The 17792-nt window shown below is 46.9% G+C and overlaps 1 protein-coding gene across 2 annotated transcripts in view; it reads left to right on the forward strand.

Annotated features, from left to right (window-relative positions):
- The first annotated feature begins 3861 nt into the window (after positions 1-3861).
- The window catches only part of LOC117654861 (tripartite motif-containing protein 54-like), a 29382-nt gene continuing 15451 nt past the window's right edge, over positions 3862-17792 (forward strand). For both annotated transcript variants that reach the window (XM_087890994.1, XM_087890995.1), the window contains exons 1-4: positions 3862-4343; positions 9526-9686; positions 12910-13075; positions 14395-14490. In XM_087890994.1, the coding sequence (XP_087747120.1) occupies positions 4176-4343; positions 9526-9686; positions 12910-13075; positions 14395-14490 (591 nt within the window). In that variant the 5' untranslated portion in view covers positions 3862-4175. The remainder of the gene's footprint in view (positions 4344-9525; positions 9687-12909; positions 13076-14394; positions 14491-17792) is intronic.

A 17792-nucleotide genomic window follows, 5' to 3' on the forward strand; every position in this document is an offset into this window, starting at 1 on the left:
TTTAAATTGTATGTAAGTAGCTGTGGCTTTACGCACTTTGTGGATTGTTAACACTCGCAGGTCCTGAGCTCCTGTACATACCTCCAGTTCCAGAAGGAATTCTATTATGTTTTAGCATGGTAATTTATGTATTGTATGTCTGAGTAGGAACTTAAAAGTGACAAATAAATAAATAAAGATTGCTAAATTACCAGAAACCAAGATTGTAAAATAAATGTTTTCATGGCAAAAAAAAACCCACCAATCCTTGGCTTGATTTGCATTTTTTCTTTCTTTCTTCTTTGCCGTTTTCTAGCCAAAATGGATTTTAATTGAAGAGGAAATTCATATAAGTGGTAGCTGGATACATTGTATAGATAGTCCTCAACTTACAACCATTTGTTTAGTGACCATTCGAAGTGTCAACAGCACTGGAAAAAAGGTGACTTATGACTAGTTCTCACACTTACGACCATTGTGGTAATCTGATCAATATTTATGACCATTGCAGTGTCCCTGGGGGGTCACGTAAATCCCCTTTTGCGACCTTCTGACAAGCAAAGTCGATGAGGAGGCCAGATTCACTTAACAACCGTGTTACTGACTTAACAAGTGCTGTGATTCACTTAGCAACTGTAGCAAAAAAGGTCATCAAACGGGGCATAATGGCTTAGGACCTGGTTATTTACGGGACCGCCTACTACCACAAACAGCCTCCCACCGGCCGGTACACTCTCATAGAGAGGGGCTCCTCCGGGTGCCGTCAGCCAAGCAGTGTCGACTGGCCGCCCCCAGGGGGAGGGCCTTCTCTGTGGGGGCACCCACTATCTGGAATGAGCTCCCCCCGGAGATACGGAGGATCCCGGATCTGCGCACTTTCCGCCATGCTCTTAAGACCCTCCTATTCCATCAAGTCGGCCTGGCCTAATTTTCTCCCCTTTCTTTTAAATTTTTAAACTGAAATTTTAATTTGTTTTAAATTATTGGGATTTTTAATTGTCTTAGGCTAAATTATTTAATTTGGTTTTAAATTGTTTCTAACTTTTGTATTTCTGTATTTTATTCTGTGCCTGTTCACCGCCCTGAGTCCTTCGGGAGTAGGGCGGTATACAAATTTAATAAAACAAACAAACAAACATAATTCACTCAACAACTGCCTTAGCAAAAGAAATGTTGGACTCAATTGTGGTTTTAAGTCGAGGACTACCAGACTTACTGAGGCTGAAGAATTCTGGGAGTTGAAGTCCATTCACAACTTAAAAGTTGCCGAGGCTGAAAAACACAAAACGCCAGTCAAGCTTGAGTTAAAATGAAACAGAGGGGATTTGATTAAAGAGAAAAGAGGCAAACTATAGGAAAGAGAGAAAGATTCTGCTCCACATTGCTCGGCAACTAAGCTCCTTCCTTCCATCCTTGGGGATGAAAGTGGAATTAACTTAAATTTCTCTCCAAAAGAAAGCCAAAAAGCAGCCACTCCAAATTCCTTGCTCCCCTGTCTCAATTGCAAATTTCAACCTTGGATTTGGAGCCGTGATGGCGCAACGGTTAAAATGCAGTATTCTAACTGCCCACTGCCAGGAGTTCGATCCTGACCGGCTCAAGGTTGACTCAGCCTTCCATCCTTCTGAGGTTGGTAAAATGAGGACCCAAATTGTTGGGGGCAAGAGGCTGACTCTAAACTGCTTAAAGAAGGCTGTAACACCCCTATGAAGCGGTATATACCGTATTTTTCGGACTATAAGACGCATCTTTTCCCCCCCTAAAAGGGTGAAAATTTAGGTGCATCTTATACACCGAATATAGCCCCGCCCACCCACTGGCCCCCACCCTTGGGCCTCTGCCTCGTAGCAGTTACCTCCTTGCAAGCAAACAGCAAGAAAAAAACAGCTTTCAGCTTCAGCACAGCCTAATTAGCACAAGTTGATTGGATTGGCTTTCTAACTCTCAGCTGATTTGCTCTCAGCTGTTTTGCGCAGGGCTCTGCTGCTTGCTGCAAGGAGGTAAATTGCTGGGAGCAGATTTTTTTTCCCCTTGTGCTAATCAAGCTATGCTGAAAACGAAAATGAAAGTAAAGCAGGCTGTTTGCTGTTTGCTGCAAGGAGGCAAAATTGTGCCCAGGCAGAGGCAGATTTCTTTTTCTTCTTTTCCTCACCAAAAAAGGTAGGTGCGTCTTATACTCCGAAAAATACGGTAAGTCTAAGTGCTATTGCTATTGCGTGGATTAAGAAATCTAACTGGAATGGCATTGGTGGGAGGTGACCCAGGTCTGCTAGAAAACAACTGGACCATTGCAATGCACTTTACATGGGGCTACCCTCAAAAACTTTCTGGAAGCTTCATCTGATACAAAATGCAACCCCACAGGCAATCCTGGCACCCCAAAGATGTAACACCTCTGCTGTGCAAGCTGCATTGGCTGCAGGTCTATTTCCAGCTTCCATTCAAGGTGTTGGTTGTGACTTTTAAAGCCCTACATGGCTTAGGGCCAGGTGACCTACACAACCATCTTCCCCCCCCATCACATCAGCCCGTCCACCCAAGTCAGACGGGAAAGAACGTTGCAGACCCCTTTAGCGCCAGAGGGGAACTAATCAAGGAGAGAAGCAACTTAGAACTAAGGAGAAATTTCCTAACAGTTAAATGGGGGCAAAACTCACCAGGGGTGGGGCTGCTGTGGGTTCGGGAGAACCTCTAGCTAAGATTCTGTGCAGATCGGTGAACCCCCAAATCCCACTCCTGTCTGACTCCGCCCACCCCTCCCCTCCCAGGAGGCCCCACGCAGCCTGTTTTGGATGCAGATAAGTGCAGGGCGTGCACAGAGGCTCGGGGAGGGCGAAAAACGGGCCTACCGGGAAGGCCGGAAACAGGCCCATTTCTGGCCTCCAGAGGGTCTCCGAAGCCTGGGGAGGCTGTTTTCACTCTCCCGGAGGCTCAAGAAAAGCCTCTGGAGCCCGGGGAGGCCAAAAACAGCCCTCCCCCCCGCCATGGTGCAGAAGGCTGACTAGGCCACGCCCACCCAGCAAACGGGTAGAGGACCCCCTGCTAAAATTTTTGAAGCCCACCCCTGAAATTCACTTAACAAATCTCTCACTTAGCAACATAAATGTTGGGCTCAATTGTGGCGTAATTCGAGGACCACCTGTAACCTGATTTAAAAAAGAACCGGATTGCATCCATGTACCAGAAAGAGTTTCTTAGAATAACAGAGCTGGGAGGGACCTTGGAGGTCTTCTAGTCCAAACTACTGCTGAAACAAGAGAGACCCTATGCCAGGGGTGTCAAACACGAGGCCCACGGGCCGGATCCAGCCCGCGATGTGGTCGGATCTGGCCCTTGGGGCCATCCTGGAAAATGTAAGGATCTGGTCAACATCGCTTCGGCCCAGTCTACCCAATGCAAAGTGGAAACATCGGGCCAGCGTGGCTTCGGCCCGGTCTATCCAGTGCGAAGAGGAAACATGCCAGCAGTTTGGGCAATGGCGTCAAGCTGGCCACGCCCACCCAGTTGGCCACGCCCAGTGGGTGGCATCAAGCTGGCCACACCCACCCAGTTGACCATACACCCCAGCCCCTCCCCCCCCTCAGATCAACCACAGTCCTGATGCGGCCCACAATGAAATTGACTTTTGACACCTAGACAAAATGGCTGTCCAGTCTCTTCTTAAAAACCTGCAGCGTTGGGAGCACCCACAACTTCTGAAGACAAGCCGTTCCACTTATTGTCCTCACTGTCAGGAAGTTTCTCCGTAGTTCCAGGTTGCTTCTCTCCTTGATTCATTTCCACCCATTGCTTCTTGTCCTGCTTTCAAGTGCTTCGGAGAATAGCTTGACTCCCTCTTCTTTGTGGTGGCCCCGGAGATATTGGAAGACTGCTATCATGTCACCCCTAATCCTAGTCCTCTCTGGCTTTCCTTCCAAAGTTTTAATCCTGGCTTCCACCTTTGAAACACCAACTTTTGCCTCTGAGCTGAAATGGCCCTTTAAGACCGAGTCGAAACTTAAACCACTGGTGGGGCGCATGAGACACACGACAGTTATATTTCTGGAGCCTTCCAAGTAACATGTGGCAGACCCCTGGGGAACCCCAAGCCGTCAGGTGCTTCTGGGCTTCTCCAGCTTTTTCCCCACCGCCGTGTCCTACCAGGACACACAGAAGGAGCTGCGAACCTCCACGAACGGCTGCCTCGAACCCTGGTCATGTCGAAGCACATGGAGTACACCTCCTGCCCAAGAGACTGTCCCACCATGGACAACTTGGAGAGGCAACTCATCTGCCCCATTTGCTTGGAGATGTTCACCAAACCTGTGGTCATTCTTCCGTGTCAGCACAACCTCTGCCGGAAATGTGCCAATGACATTTTTCAGGTTAGTTGTGGGGTGGTGGGGGGCAACCTTTCAAAGCAGGTTAAATGGAAATGTTTCTCAACGTGGCGCCGTTGACTCTCAGAATTGGAGAGCAGAGTTGGGTCAACGCCCTTTAGGGAGTTGGGAAGATGCCTTCAGAGGTTTCAAGGGTCACTGCGGATAGGAGAATCGGGTGGTTGGGATTGTATTCTATGTGTTTTTGGGTGACGAGGATAGTCTGTTCTTTAGAGGATAGGTACAGTTGTCCTTTTAAAAAAAAACCTCACAATATTAAGTCTACTTTAGACTTTGAATTTTATGTATTTCTTCCTCAAAAAAGCAGGAAACAGAAATTCAGCAGATTAGGAAAGGAGAAAAAGGGTTCGGGGCCCAATGATTGTGTTCCTACAGCCAGAGAAACTTTAGATCAGTGTCTCCCAACCTTAGCCATTTTAAGATGGGTGGACTTCAACTCCCAGAATACCTCAGCCAGCATTGCTGGCTGAGGTATTCTGGGAGTTGAAGTCCACCCATCTTAAAATGGCTAAAATTCGGAAGCGATACTTCCAAATGAGAAGGATGAGATACTTCCGAATGAGAAGGATGCCTTCTGAAATTAAATTACACTGATGTTATAACGCCGTTGGAAAGGGGCACGATTGTGTTTTTTGCATTAAGACGTGGCAGCCTGAAGGTGATGGACAGGTGAAGTCCACGCCCCTTCAAAGGTCCAAGGTTAAGAAACAGCCAACCCCAAGGAGCAAAGTCAATTTATTTGTCGTATTTGATGCTTTAAGAAAACCTATTATACATTTCCGTATTTCTTGGAGCAGAGACATCCTCATTAGTGGTCAAAAAATATCCAAGATGGCAGCCACAATCTTCCTAGTCAAGCCCCGCCCCTTTACTGTTTACTGTCGGTTTACTGTTTAAGGCACCAGACTAGAAAGCAGGAGTTCTAGACCGACTTTTAAACATGAAAGCCAGCAGGGTGACTTGGCTCTCTCTCACTCTCTCCCTCCCTCCCTCCCTCCCCCTCTCTCCCTCTCTCTCTGTGTCTCTCCCACCCTCCCTCTCCCTCCCTCCCCCTTTCTCCCCTCCCCCTCTCCCTCCCTCCCCCTTTCTCCCTCTCTGTCTCTCTCTCTCTGTCTCTCCCTCCCTCCCCCTTTCTCCCCTCCCCCTCTCCCTCCCTCTCTGTCTCTCTCCCTCCCCTCCCTCCCTCTCCCTTTCTCCCTTCTCCCTCCCCTCTCTCCCCCTCTCCCTCTCCCTGTCTCCCTCCCACTCTCTCCCTCTCTGTCTCTCCCTCTGTCTCTCCCCCTTACTCCCCCTCTCCCCCTCTCTCCCTCTGTCTTTTCCTCAGTCTCCCTCTCCCTCCCACTCTCCCTCCCCTCTCCCATTCTCCCTCTCCCTCCCTCTCTGTCTCCCTTCCTCCCCTCCCTCCCCCTCCCTCCCTCTCTGTCTCTGTCTCTCCCACCCTCCCTCTCCCTCCCTCCCCTCTCCCTCCCTCCCTCCCCCTTTCTCCCCTCCCCCTCTCCCTCCCTCCCCCTTTCTCCCTCTCTGTCTCTCTCTCTCTGTCTCTCCCTCCCTCCCCCTTTCTCCCCTCCCCCTCTCCCTCCCTCTCTGTCTCTCTCCCTCCCCTCCCTCCCTCTCCCTTTCTCCCTTCTCCCTCCCCTCTCTCCCCCTCTCCCTCTCCCTGTCTCCCTCCCACTCTCTCCCTCTCTGTCTCTCCCTCTGTCTCTCCCCCTTACTCCCCCTCTCCCCCTCTCTCCCTCTGTCTTTTCCTCAGTCTCCCTCTCCCTCCCACTCTCCCTCCCCTCTCCCATTCTCCCTCTCCCTCCCTCTCTGTCTCCCTTCCTCCCCTCCCTCCCCCTCCCTCCCTCTCTGTCTCTGTCTCTCCCACCCTCCCTCTCCCTTTCTCCCCTCTCCCTCCCTCCCTCCCCCTTTCTCCCCTCCCCCTCTCCCTCCCTCCCCCTTTCTCCCTCTCTGTCTCTCTCTCTCTGTCTCTCCCTCCCTCCCCCTTTCTCCCCTCCCCCTCTCCCTCCCTCTCTGTCTCTCTCCCTCCCCTCCCTCCCCCTCTCCTTCCCTCTCTGTCTCTCTGTCTCCCACCCTCCCTCTCCCTTTCTCCCTTCTCCCTCCCCTCTCTCCCCCTCTCCCTCTCCCTGTCTCCCTCCCACTCTCTCCCTCTCTGTCTCTCCCTCTGTCTCTCCCCCTTACTCCCCCTCTCCCCCTCTCTCCCTCTGTCTTTTCCTCAGTCTCCCTCTCCCTCCCACTCTCCCTCCCCTCTCCCATTCTCCCTCTCCCTCCCTCTCTGTCTCCCTTCCTCCCCTCCCTCCCCCTCCCTCCCTCTCTGTCTCTGTCTCTCCCACCCTCCCTCTCCCTCCCTCCCTCTCCCTCTCCCTGTCTCCCTCCCACTCTCTCCCTCTCTATCTCTCCCTCTGTCCCTCCCTCCCCCTTACTCCCCCTCTTCTCCTCTCTCCCTCTCTATCTTTTCCTCAGTCTCCCTCTCCCCCTCTCCCTCCCCCTCCCTCTCTCCCTCTCCCTCCCTCTCTGTCTCCCTCCCTCTCTCTTCCTCTGTCTCCCTCCCTCTCCCCCCTTCTCTCTCTCTCTCTCTCTCTCTCTCTCTCTCAGCCCAGCCCATTATATAGCTGCCCACTTAATCTCAGTAACTCTGAGCTGCTTACCTAAGAACAACAACAACAACCAACCCAAGATACAAGCGGTTAAAATAATAACAGCCCCCCCCACCCACACACATCCCTGTTTGGGATATGTTTGCCAAAGTTATATATAAAAATACTAAAGCCAGGAGGATACAAATAAATGAACAAACATCTGACTGAGACCCCTCGCAAGGTTAGCCTTTTTGCGTGTGGGCAATATAGACCATCGAGAGTTCTTCCCAGACATTCGTGGTGGCCCCAAAGTCACAATGACTGAAGGACGATGAAGGCTTTGCCTTTCTGGCCCTTTGTTTCCCCTTGGGGATTACCGGACACCTGCCTTTGCGCTATTATTGGATATCGTGGCTTGGCTCCAGTCGGTCTTGGATTCCTTGCCGAAATAATATGCTCTTTTGCTGGAGCTGATCTACTTAGGCCCCCCCTCCTAAACCCCCGAGGGCCGAGCATTGAACCACTGACCTTTGCGAGGTCTGGGCTGCAAAGAAGAGGGGCGTATCTCAAATTCTGGAACCGTTGGCGGTGCTCCCCGAGGTGCCCCGATTTTGAAATGTGAGACGGGGGGGGGGGGGAAATACAAGGCAGGTTGGAGAAAGCATTCTAACATGGTAAACTACTGAATCGGAAGATGGTTTAAAAGCAGTTTATTAGGGTATCCTGATAAAGTGGGGTCTCTCTATGGAAAAAGGAGAGAGAGAGCCCTGAGCCCCCCCCTTTTTTTCCCCCACTCCTTTTTAGAGTTAACACAACAAAGAAAAGGCAAGAGGAAAGTTGATTGGACAGGATAAAAGTAACCCGGAAATTTTTTAAGAAGAGATTGGACAACCATCGGTCTAAAATGGGATGGCTAACCTTTTTGCCGTCACCGGCCAAAAGTGGGGGGAGCGGGGGGGCCGAACGTGCGCGTGCCCACACCCATAATTCAACGCCCCCTGCCCCCCCCCCGTGCATGCATGCACGACCCCCCCCCATTCCCCATTTTGGGCCTAGCAGTCCTCCCTGAAGCCTCCGGACCCCAGAAAGGACCAGTTTCCCGATTTCCGGTGGGCCTGGCAGGCCCGGTTTTTTGCCCTCCCCAGGCTCCAGAAGCTTTCCTGGAGCCTGGGGAGGGCAAAAACGGCCTCCCCGTCCCCGCAGGCCCTCCAGAGGCCAGAAATGGCCCATTTCCTGACTTCTGGTGGTCTTGCAGTAATTGCAGGCAGTTGATGTTAATAACAGTGCTTTAGTCTGCTGCGCCACCAGGACTCTTCCCTTCCTCTCCTCCTCCTCCTTCCTTTCTCCTTCCCCTTCCTCCCTCTTCCTCTCCCTCTCCTCCTCCTCCTCTCTCTCTCTCTCTCCCTCTCCTCCTTCTCCTCCTTCCTTTCTCCTTCCCCTTCCTCCCTCTTCCTCTCCCTCTCCTCCTCCTTCTCCTCTCTCTCTCTCTCCCTCTCCTCCTTCTCCTCCTTCCTTTCTCCTTCCCCTTCCTCCCTCTTCCTCTCCCTCTCCTCCTCCTTCTCCTCTCTCTCTCTCCCTCTCCTCCTTCTCCTCCTTCCTTTCTCCTTCCCCTTCCTCCCTCTCCCTCTCCTCTCCTCCTCCTCCTTTGTCTCTCCCTCTCCTTCTCCCCTCTCTCTCCCCTTCTTCTCCTCCTTCCCCTCTTTCCCCTTCCTCCCTTTCCTTCTCCTTCTCCTTCTCCTTCCTCTCTCCCTCTCCCTCCCTTCCTCTCCTCCTCCTCCTTCCTTTCTCCTTCCCCTTCCTCCCTCTTCCTCTCCCTCTCCTCCTCCTTCTCCTCTCTCTCTCTCTCCCTCTCCTCCTTCTCCTCCTTCCTTTCTCCTTCCCCTTCCTCCCTCTTCCTCTCCCTCTCCTCCTCCTCCTCCTTCTCCTCTCTCTCTCTCCCTCTCCTCCTTCTCCTCCTTCCTTTCTCCTTCCCCTTCCTCCCTCTCCCTCTCCTCTCCTCCTCCCTCTCCTCTCTCTCTCTCCCTCTCCTCCTTCTCCTCCTTCCTTTCTCCTTCCCCTTCCTCCCTCTCCCTCTCCTCTCCTCCTCCTCCTTTGTCTCTCCCTCTCCTTCTCCCCTCTCTCTCCCCTTCTTCTCCTCCTTCCCCTCCTTCCCCTTCCTCCCTTTCCTTCTCCTTCTCCTTCTCCTTCTCCTTCCTCTCTCCCTCTCCCTCCCTCCCTCTCCTCCTTCTCCTTCCTTTCTCCTTCCCCTTCTTCCCTCTCCCTCTCCTCTCCTCCTCCTCCTTTGTCTCTCCTTCTCCCCTTCTCCTCCTCCTTGCCCCTTCCTCCTTCTCCTTCCTCCCTCCCTCTCCCTCCTTCCCTCTCCTCTTCCTCCTCCTCCTCCCTTTCTCCTTCCCCTTCCTCCCTCTCCCTCTCCTCTCCTCTTCCTTCCCCCCTTCCCCCTCCCAATATGCAGCTTTAACCAACCGAATATTTTGATGGTTTCAACTGCCCTTGAATGCTCCACGGAGAACTCCACAACAAAGCTGCATCCAACCGGTCCTCTCCCTTAACCTATCGGTGTATTGATCATCCTGGTCTCTTGCACCCCACAGTCTCGAGGGACAACCCTGGGCTCTGCAGGGAGATTCCGCTGCCCTTCGTGCCGCCACGAAGTTGTCCTGGACAGACACGGCATTTATGGCTTGCAACGGAATCTGCTGGTGGAGAACATCATTGACATCTACAAACAAGCGTCAGCAAAGGGACCAGAAAGGTGGGCTGCCTTTCTCAGCTATTCCTGGGGCCTTTCATGTCACATTTATTGATTGATTGATTGATTGATTGATTGATTGATTGATTGATTGATTGATTGGTTAGATTTATATGCCGCCCTTCTCTGGAGACTCAGGGCGGCTTAAAATGCGTTAAGCAATAGCCTTCATACTTTTGTATATACCTGCTTAGTAGGGCTTTTAGCCCTCCCTAAGCGGTGTTCTTTTTTATACAAAGTCAGCTTATTGCCCCCACAATCCGGGTGTCAGCGTCCCAGCATTGACATATATAAAGAGGGGAGAAGCTTGAACTTTTGCCTACTAAATCTCTTTGAAGATTCTGTCTCCTCGGAGATGGGAGAGGAGGGAGACATTCCTGTGATCTGACGAAGCAGAGATCAGGAAAGTGATTTGGGAGATAGCCAATGAGAAGCAGAGAATTGGGGATCGGAAAGGGAGGGATTGGGGGGCAAAGGTCAGTACTGACCGCGAAAGAGCCAGGATCAGATCGCTGTGCTCAAATAAAGAGAAAATTTCCTTAAAGATCGGCAGTCTGGAAATTCATTTATTTTGAGATAGCATCGAAACCTGACACCGGGTCCTCATTTTACCTACCTCGGAAGGATGGAAGGCTGAGTCAACCTTGAGCCTGGTGAGAATTGAACTCGCAGTAATTGCAGGCAGCTAGTGTTACTTAACAGCACTTTAGTCTGCTGTGCCACCAAGGCTCTTCCCCAAATGTGGGCAGAATTCATTGATTGATTGATTAAATTTGTTGGCCACCCGTCTCACCAAGAGGTCATTCCAGCTGGCTAGATGTGGGAAGTTAGCACCCGCCCCTCTCCTAGGAAAATGAGATATTTTAAGAAATATTAAAAGGGCAGAATATTTCTCCTAAAAGGGAGGCAGAAACTCAGCCCCCCCCCACCTTTGTCAATGGGCCATTAAGGCCTGGGCCAGTCTATTCTACATAGAATAGAATAGAATAGAATAGAATAGAATAGAATAGAATAGAATAGAATAGAATAGAATAGAATAGAATAGAATAGAATAGAATGAGAGAAGTGGAATGGAATGGAATGGAATGGAATGGAATGGAATATAGAATAGAATAGAATAGAATAGAATAGAATAGAATAGAATAGAATAGAATAGAATAGAATAGAATAGAATAGAATAGAAAGAGAAGTGGAATGGAATGGAATGGAATGGAATGGAATGGAATAGAATAGAATAGAATAGAATAGAATAGAATAGAATAGAATAGAATAGAATAGAATAGAATAGAATGAGAGAAGTGGAATGGAATGGAATAGAATATAGAATAGAATAGAATAGAATAGAATAGAATAGAATAGAATAGAATAGAATAGAATAGAATAGAAGAATAGAATAGAATAGAATAGAATAGAAGAATAGAATAGAATAGAGTAGAGTAGAGTAGAGTAGAGTAGAGTAGAGTAGAATAGAATAGAATAGAATAGAATAGAATGAGAGAAGTGGAATGGAATGGAATGAGAGAAGTGGAATGGAATGGAATGGAATAGAATATAGAATAGAATAGAATAGAATGAGAGAAGTGGAATGGAATGGAATGGAATATAGAATAGAATAGAATAGAATAGAATAGAATAGAATAGAATAGAATAGAATAGAATAGAATGAGAGAAGTGGAATGGAATGGAATGGAATAGAATATAGAATAGAATAGAATAGAATAGAATAGAATAGAATAGAATAGAATAGAATAGAATAGAATAGAATAGAATGAGAGAAGTGGACTGGAATGGAATAGAATATAGAATAGAATAGAATAGAATAGAATAGAATAGAATAGAATAGAATAGAATAGAATAGAATAGAATAGAATGAGAGAAGTGGAATGGAATGGAATGGAATGGAATAGAATATAGAATAGAATAGAATAGAATAGAATAATAGAATAGAATAGAATAGAATAGAATAGAATAGAATAGAGTAGAATAGAGTAGAATAGAATAGAATAGAATGAGAGAAGTGGAATGGAATGGAATGGAATGGAATAGAATATAGAATAGAATAGAATAGAATAGAATAGAATAGAATAGAATAGAATAGAATAGAATAGAATAGAATAGAATAGAATGAGAGAAGTGGAATGGAATGGAATGGAATGGAATGGAATGGAATAGAATATAGAATAGAATAGAATAGAATAGAATAGAATAGAATAGAATAGAATAGAATAGAATAGAATAGAATAGAATGAGAGAAGTGGAATGGAATGGAATGGAATGGAATAGAATATAGAATAGAATAGAATAGAATAGAATAGAATAGAATAGAATAGAATAGAATAGAATGAGAGAAGTGGACTGCAATGGAATGGAATGGAATGGAATAGAATATAGAATAGAATAGAATAGAATAGAATAGAATAGAATAGAATAGAATAGAATGAGAGAAGTGGAATGGAATGGAATGGAATATAGAATAGAATAGAATAGAATAATAGAATAGAATAGAATAGAATAGAATAGAATAGAATAGAATAGAATAGAATAGAATAGAATAGAATAGAATAGAATGAGAGAAGTGGAATGGAATGGAATGGAATGGAATGGAATAGAATAGAATAGAATAGAATAGAATAGAATAGAATAGAATAGAATAGAATAGAATAGAATAGAATTTTTTATTGGCCAAGGAAGATTGGACACACAAGGAATTTGTCTTGGTGCATAACAAAGATCTACCTCCTTCAGGCAGAGCATTAATAGGAACTGCCCAGAAGCTCTTTCATTACATCATCACCCAGCAAGAGTCAACCAAGCCTGGGACTCAAAAACACAACCTACAAAGTTGCCCCTGCATGGCCCCATGGGAGTCTGACAACCAATCAGAATACAAGCTCAAATTCAAAAGCCCAGAGAGGGTATAAAACTCAGACACTCTCAGTATCTCTTCCCCTTTTTTTTTTTCCGCCCAAGATCTTCAAGGCATGTGATCCTGTCCACCATTAAAACCATCTATTCAAGCAGTCACCATGTTTTCCGGTGTCTTTCTCCCCACTTGGAACTGAACCCAGATGGACATTTCTTCCAACATAGATCTGGGGAGACTCTAAAAGTGGGTAGCGGATTTGACCCAATACAGAATTAAAGGGGATTTGGGAACCTTGGGGAGATCTATCCTTCCTCCCATCGTATATTTTTTCCCCTGATATTTTTCTTTCTTCTCTAACAGACCTCTGTTGAAAACCGAGCACCCAACTTGCGAAGAGCACGAGGAAGAAAGGATCAACATTTATTGTGTGACGTGCGCTGTTCCCACATGCTCCCTGTGCAAGGTTTTCGGGGAACACAAGGAATGCGAAGTAGCTCCACTCTCAGACATTTGCACAAAGCGGAAGGTGTGAGCCAGGCTACAGATGATAAGATAAGGAGAGGAGAGGAGATGAGATGAGATGAGGTGGAGGAGGAAGAGGGAAAGGAGAGGAGAGGAGGAGGAGGTAAAGGAGGAGGAAGAGGGAAAGGAGAGGAGGAGGTGGAGAAGGAAGAGGGAAAGGAGAGGAGTGGAGAGAGGTGGAGGAGGAAGAGGGAGAGGTGAGGAGGAGGAGATGGAGGAGGAAGAGGGAGAGGAGAGGAGAGGAGGAGGAGAAAGAGGGAAAGGAGAAGAGTGGAGAAGGAGGTGGAGGAGGAAGAGAGAGGGAGATGAGAGGAGGAGGTAGAGGAGGAAGAGGAAGGGAAAGGAGAGGAGACGAGAGGAGGAGGAGGTAGGGGAGGAAAAGGAAAAGGAAGAGGGAGAGGAGGAATAGGTGGAGTAGGAAGAGGGAGAGGAGAGGAGGAGGAAGTAGAGGGAAAGGAGAGGAGAGGAGGAGGAGGTGGAGGAGGAAGAGGGAAAGGAAGCAGGAGAGGAGAGCAGAGGAGGAGAAGGGAGAGGAGGAGGAGGAGGAAGAGGGAGAGGAGGAGGAGGTGGAGGAGGAAGAGGGAAAGGAAGAGGGAGAGGAGGAGGAGGTGGAGGAGGAAGAGGGAAAGGAAGAAGGAGAGGAGAGCAGAGGAGGAGGAAGAGGAAAAGGAAGAGGGAAAAGAAAGAGGAGGAGGAGGTGGAGGAGGAAGAGGGAAAGGAAGCGGGAGAGGAGAGCAGAGGAGGAGAAGGGAGAGGAGGAGGAGGAGGAAGAGGAAAAGGAAGAGGGAGAGGAGGAGGAGGTGGAGGAGGAAGAGGAAAAGGAAGAGGGAGAGGAGGAGGAGGTGGAGGAGGAAAAGGAAGAAGGAGAGGAGGCGGAGGTGGAGGAAAAGGAAGAGGGAAAGGAGAGGAGACGAGAGGAGGAGGAAGTGGAGGAGGAAAAGGAAAAGGAAGAGGGAAAGGAGGAATAGGTGGAGTAGGAAGAGGGAAAGGAGACGAGAGGAGAGAGGTTGAAGAGTGAGAGGGAGAGGAGAGGAAGAGTAGGTGGAGTAGGAAAAGGAAGAGGGAGAGGAGGAGGAGGTGGAGGAAAAGGAAGAGGGAAAGGAGAGGAGGGGAGGAGGAGGTGGAGGAGGAAAAGGGAAAGGAAGAGGGAGAGGAGGAGGAGGTGGAGGAGGAAGAGGGAAAGGAGAGGAGGTGGAGGAAAAGGAAGAGGGAAAGGAGAGGAGAGGAGGAGTTGTTTATAAGAAAACAATAAAGGTAGGATATGAATAAAATAAATAAACATCTTGACCGCAAGGCCATCTGCTTCCGATCTCTCCTATCTAGGCGGAGCTGACCGATGGAATCGGGGCCCTCGTGGCAGCCAATGACAGGATCCAAACCTACATGGCAGAACTCCAAGGCAGGTGCAGGAATATTGAGGTGGGCCCTGATTCCTCTTCCCATTTTTTTCCTGAAAATCAGGAATATCTTCACACGCCCAAATATTTCCACTGGCTGCATTCACCACAAGATGATTAAGTGGGAGAGAGAAATACAGGTAGTCCTGGAGTTATGACCGTAATGCTGCCTGCCCAACCCAATGACCGACCCGATTTTATAACAAGTTTTGCAGCGGTCATTAAGAGGATGCGGCAGTCATGAATGTGAATCCATTGCTTGTTACGTGTGAGGTTTTGCTGAAAACTGAAAAAGCGGACGTTTTCAGCAAAAACCATCACAAAATGTGGTTATGTGACCGTTGAATGCTGCAAATGAGCCTGTTTGATCTAGCGGTTAAGGCACCAGGCTAGAAAGCAGGAGACGGTGAGTTCTAGTCCCGCCTTAGGCATGAAAGCCGGCTGGGTGACTTTGGGCGAATCACGAGGAGACGGTGAGTTCTAGTCCCGCCTTAGGCATGAAAGCCGGCTGGGTGACTTTGGGCGAATCACCAGGAGACGGTGAGTTCTAGTCCCGCCTTAGGCATGAAAGCCGGCTGGGTGACTTTGGGCCAATCACCAGGAGACGGTGAGTTCTAGTCCCGCCTTAGGCATGAAAGCCGGCTGGGTGACTTTGCACCAATCACCAGAGATGGTGAGTTCTAGTCCCACCTGCGAGGGACTAAATGAAACCATCAGGCATGATTTACTTAATAACCATCTTGATTAGCAATAGAAATTTTGGTCCCAATTGTGGTCGTAAGTTGAGAACTATGTATAGTGTTCAGGTAGTCCTCGAATTACAACCATAATTGAATCTAGAATTTTTGTTGCTATGTGAAAGATTTGTGAAGTGATTCATATTACGCTTTCTTCTTTTTTTAAAAAAAACATTATTAATTTTTCAATGAACACGAAACCAAAAACATACATACAAAAATACAAGGAAACACACACACACGCACAAAAGGAATACAAAAGATATATATATAAAAAAAAGGAAAGAGAGAAAGAAAGAAAGGAAAAAGAAAGAAAAGGAAAGGAAAAAAAAGAAAAGAAAAAAAAAGATGAAAAACAAAAGAGAAAGAAATAAAAAAACAATTTTTTTATGCAGAGCTGTGTCCATTTACAAAACTTATCCCTATAAAATATATATTATGAACTATATATTTTACTTCATCAAATTTTGTTATGTCTGAGCCTGTTTCATCTTTCTCTTTTTAATCCATTCGTACCATTTCTTGTACCATGATACATAGTACTCTGAGTCTGTCATTTCTTTCAGTTTCAATGTTAGTTTGTCCATTTCAGCACAGTCATAAATTTTTTTGATTATTTGATCTTTGGAGGACGTTTTCACATTTTCCCAACATTGCGCAAAAGCCAATCTCGCCGCTGTTGTTATATGTAAAATCAAATGTCTTGTCTTCTTATCGTAGGTTTTTCCCATTATTCCCAGGAGGTATAGTTCTGGTACAAATTCTAATTGAACACCTGTTATTTCTTGCAACCAATTTTTTATTTATTTTTTTTCAGTATTTTTTTGATTCATGGGGACACAGCCACCATGAGTGGTAGAAGGTACCCTGTTTCTGTCCACATTTCCAACAATTTGTTCTGCCCCAGCTACGGACCCCAAGAACGCAGCACACACAAAGTCTGTACAAACCTTAGTTTATTAAATTAAATCTTAGTTTATTAAATTAAGTCTTTTTCAAACAAAAGCTGTTAATTAACTTTCTTAACAGCCTACAAGAATCCAAAGAATAAATAATCATAATCTTACTATGGTTGGCAGAAAGCCCAGAAGCAATTTGCAGAGAACTAAGATCAAGACGCGAAGGAGAGTGAACGAAGTTGTTCCCTGCAAATTGCCTCAGTCATCGTCCTTCCTTAAATAGGCTAAGGGAGTGGCCAATTAGCCCCAAGCCTTACTCTCGAGGAGACCTCCTCCTGAGGAGCCACTCCCGCCTTTGGGCAGCTCTGCGCACCCGTGCATCGAGAAGAGGCTCCTCCTCTTCTTCCTCTTCACTTAAGGGAGCTTCTGGAGGTTCTGAAGGCCCTGGCTGAATCTCCGCCTCTGGCACCACATCTTCTCCAGCCTCCTCATTGTCTGACTCGAGTACCAGCTGCACAGGCTGCTGGTGCAGCACCACACCAGCCTCCTCGCTGTCGGAATCGGCTACTAGCTGCACAGGCTGCTGATGGGCTACAACACAATTTGGGGCCAAATTTGGATATATTTTTGCCCATCTTGAGGGAGCCAAATGCCAGCGGTAAAACATTTTATATTGCTTTTCCTTATATTTTACCGATCTTGTTAATTTATAACTTTTGTTCCATATTACGACCTTTCTTGTCACAGTTGTTAAGGGAATCACTGCAGTTGTTCAGTTAGTAACACGGTTATTAAGTGAATCTGGCTTCCCCATTGACTTTGCTTGTCAGAAGGGTCGCAAAAGGAGATCACGTGACCCCGGGATACTGCGACCGTCATAAATGTGAGTCAGTTGCCAAGAGTCTGAATTTTGATCACATGACCATGGGGATGTTGCAATGGTCATAAGTCTGAAAAATGGACATAAGTCGCTTTTTTCAGTGCCGTTATAAGTTTGGTCACTAAATGAACTGTTGTAAGTCAAGGATTACCTGTATTTCTTCACCCACAAGCTGGATATAAAAGGAGGAGTGAGTAAGGATATATAAAAAAATAGAAGGTGTAAAAGACTTTTATCTAAATTTGTCTGATGGCATCATTCTAGATGTGATTCAGGATGAATCAAGTATTTATGGAAGTACCAAGAGGAAAACATTTCCCCAGTGCAATTTCAAACACTCAGAGTTCCTTTCAAGTTTTTTTTTCCTCCCATTTTCCTACTTCATTTGACTGTAAATAAGTCTCTTTTTAAAAAATTAAGCAAATGAAGCCAAATAAATCTCCGGAACAAGTAGGTGGAATTTAGATGCTTTTTAAATGCGATGATACTAATGGCTTTTTAATATATATATATTTAAAAATACATGATAGATTTTAATACATGATTTGTCCTGGAGGACAAATCATTTCCATGTATATATATATATATTTGTCCTCCAGGACAAATCATGTATTAAAATCTATCATGTATTTTTAAAAGTATGCTAACTCTTTCTGGTTAGAAAGCTATCCATGCTGATGGATTAATAAAGTATATTGAGAAATAGCAAGAAACTCCACATTTTTTAAACCAGGGGTTAGATCGCAAATATATGTAGTGGGCACCTTCACAAAATGGCTGCGCTCCCATTGCGAACCGGTAGTAAAGG

The sequence above is a fragment of the Pantherophis guttatus genome, chromosome 3 (assembly GCF_059756535.1).
Source record: "Pantherophis guttatus breed Tessera chromosome 3, ASM5975653v1, whole genome shotgun sequence".
Lineage (NCBI taxonomy): Eukaryota > Metazoa > Chordata > Lepidosauria > Squamata > Colubridae > Pantherophis > Pantherophis guttatus.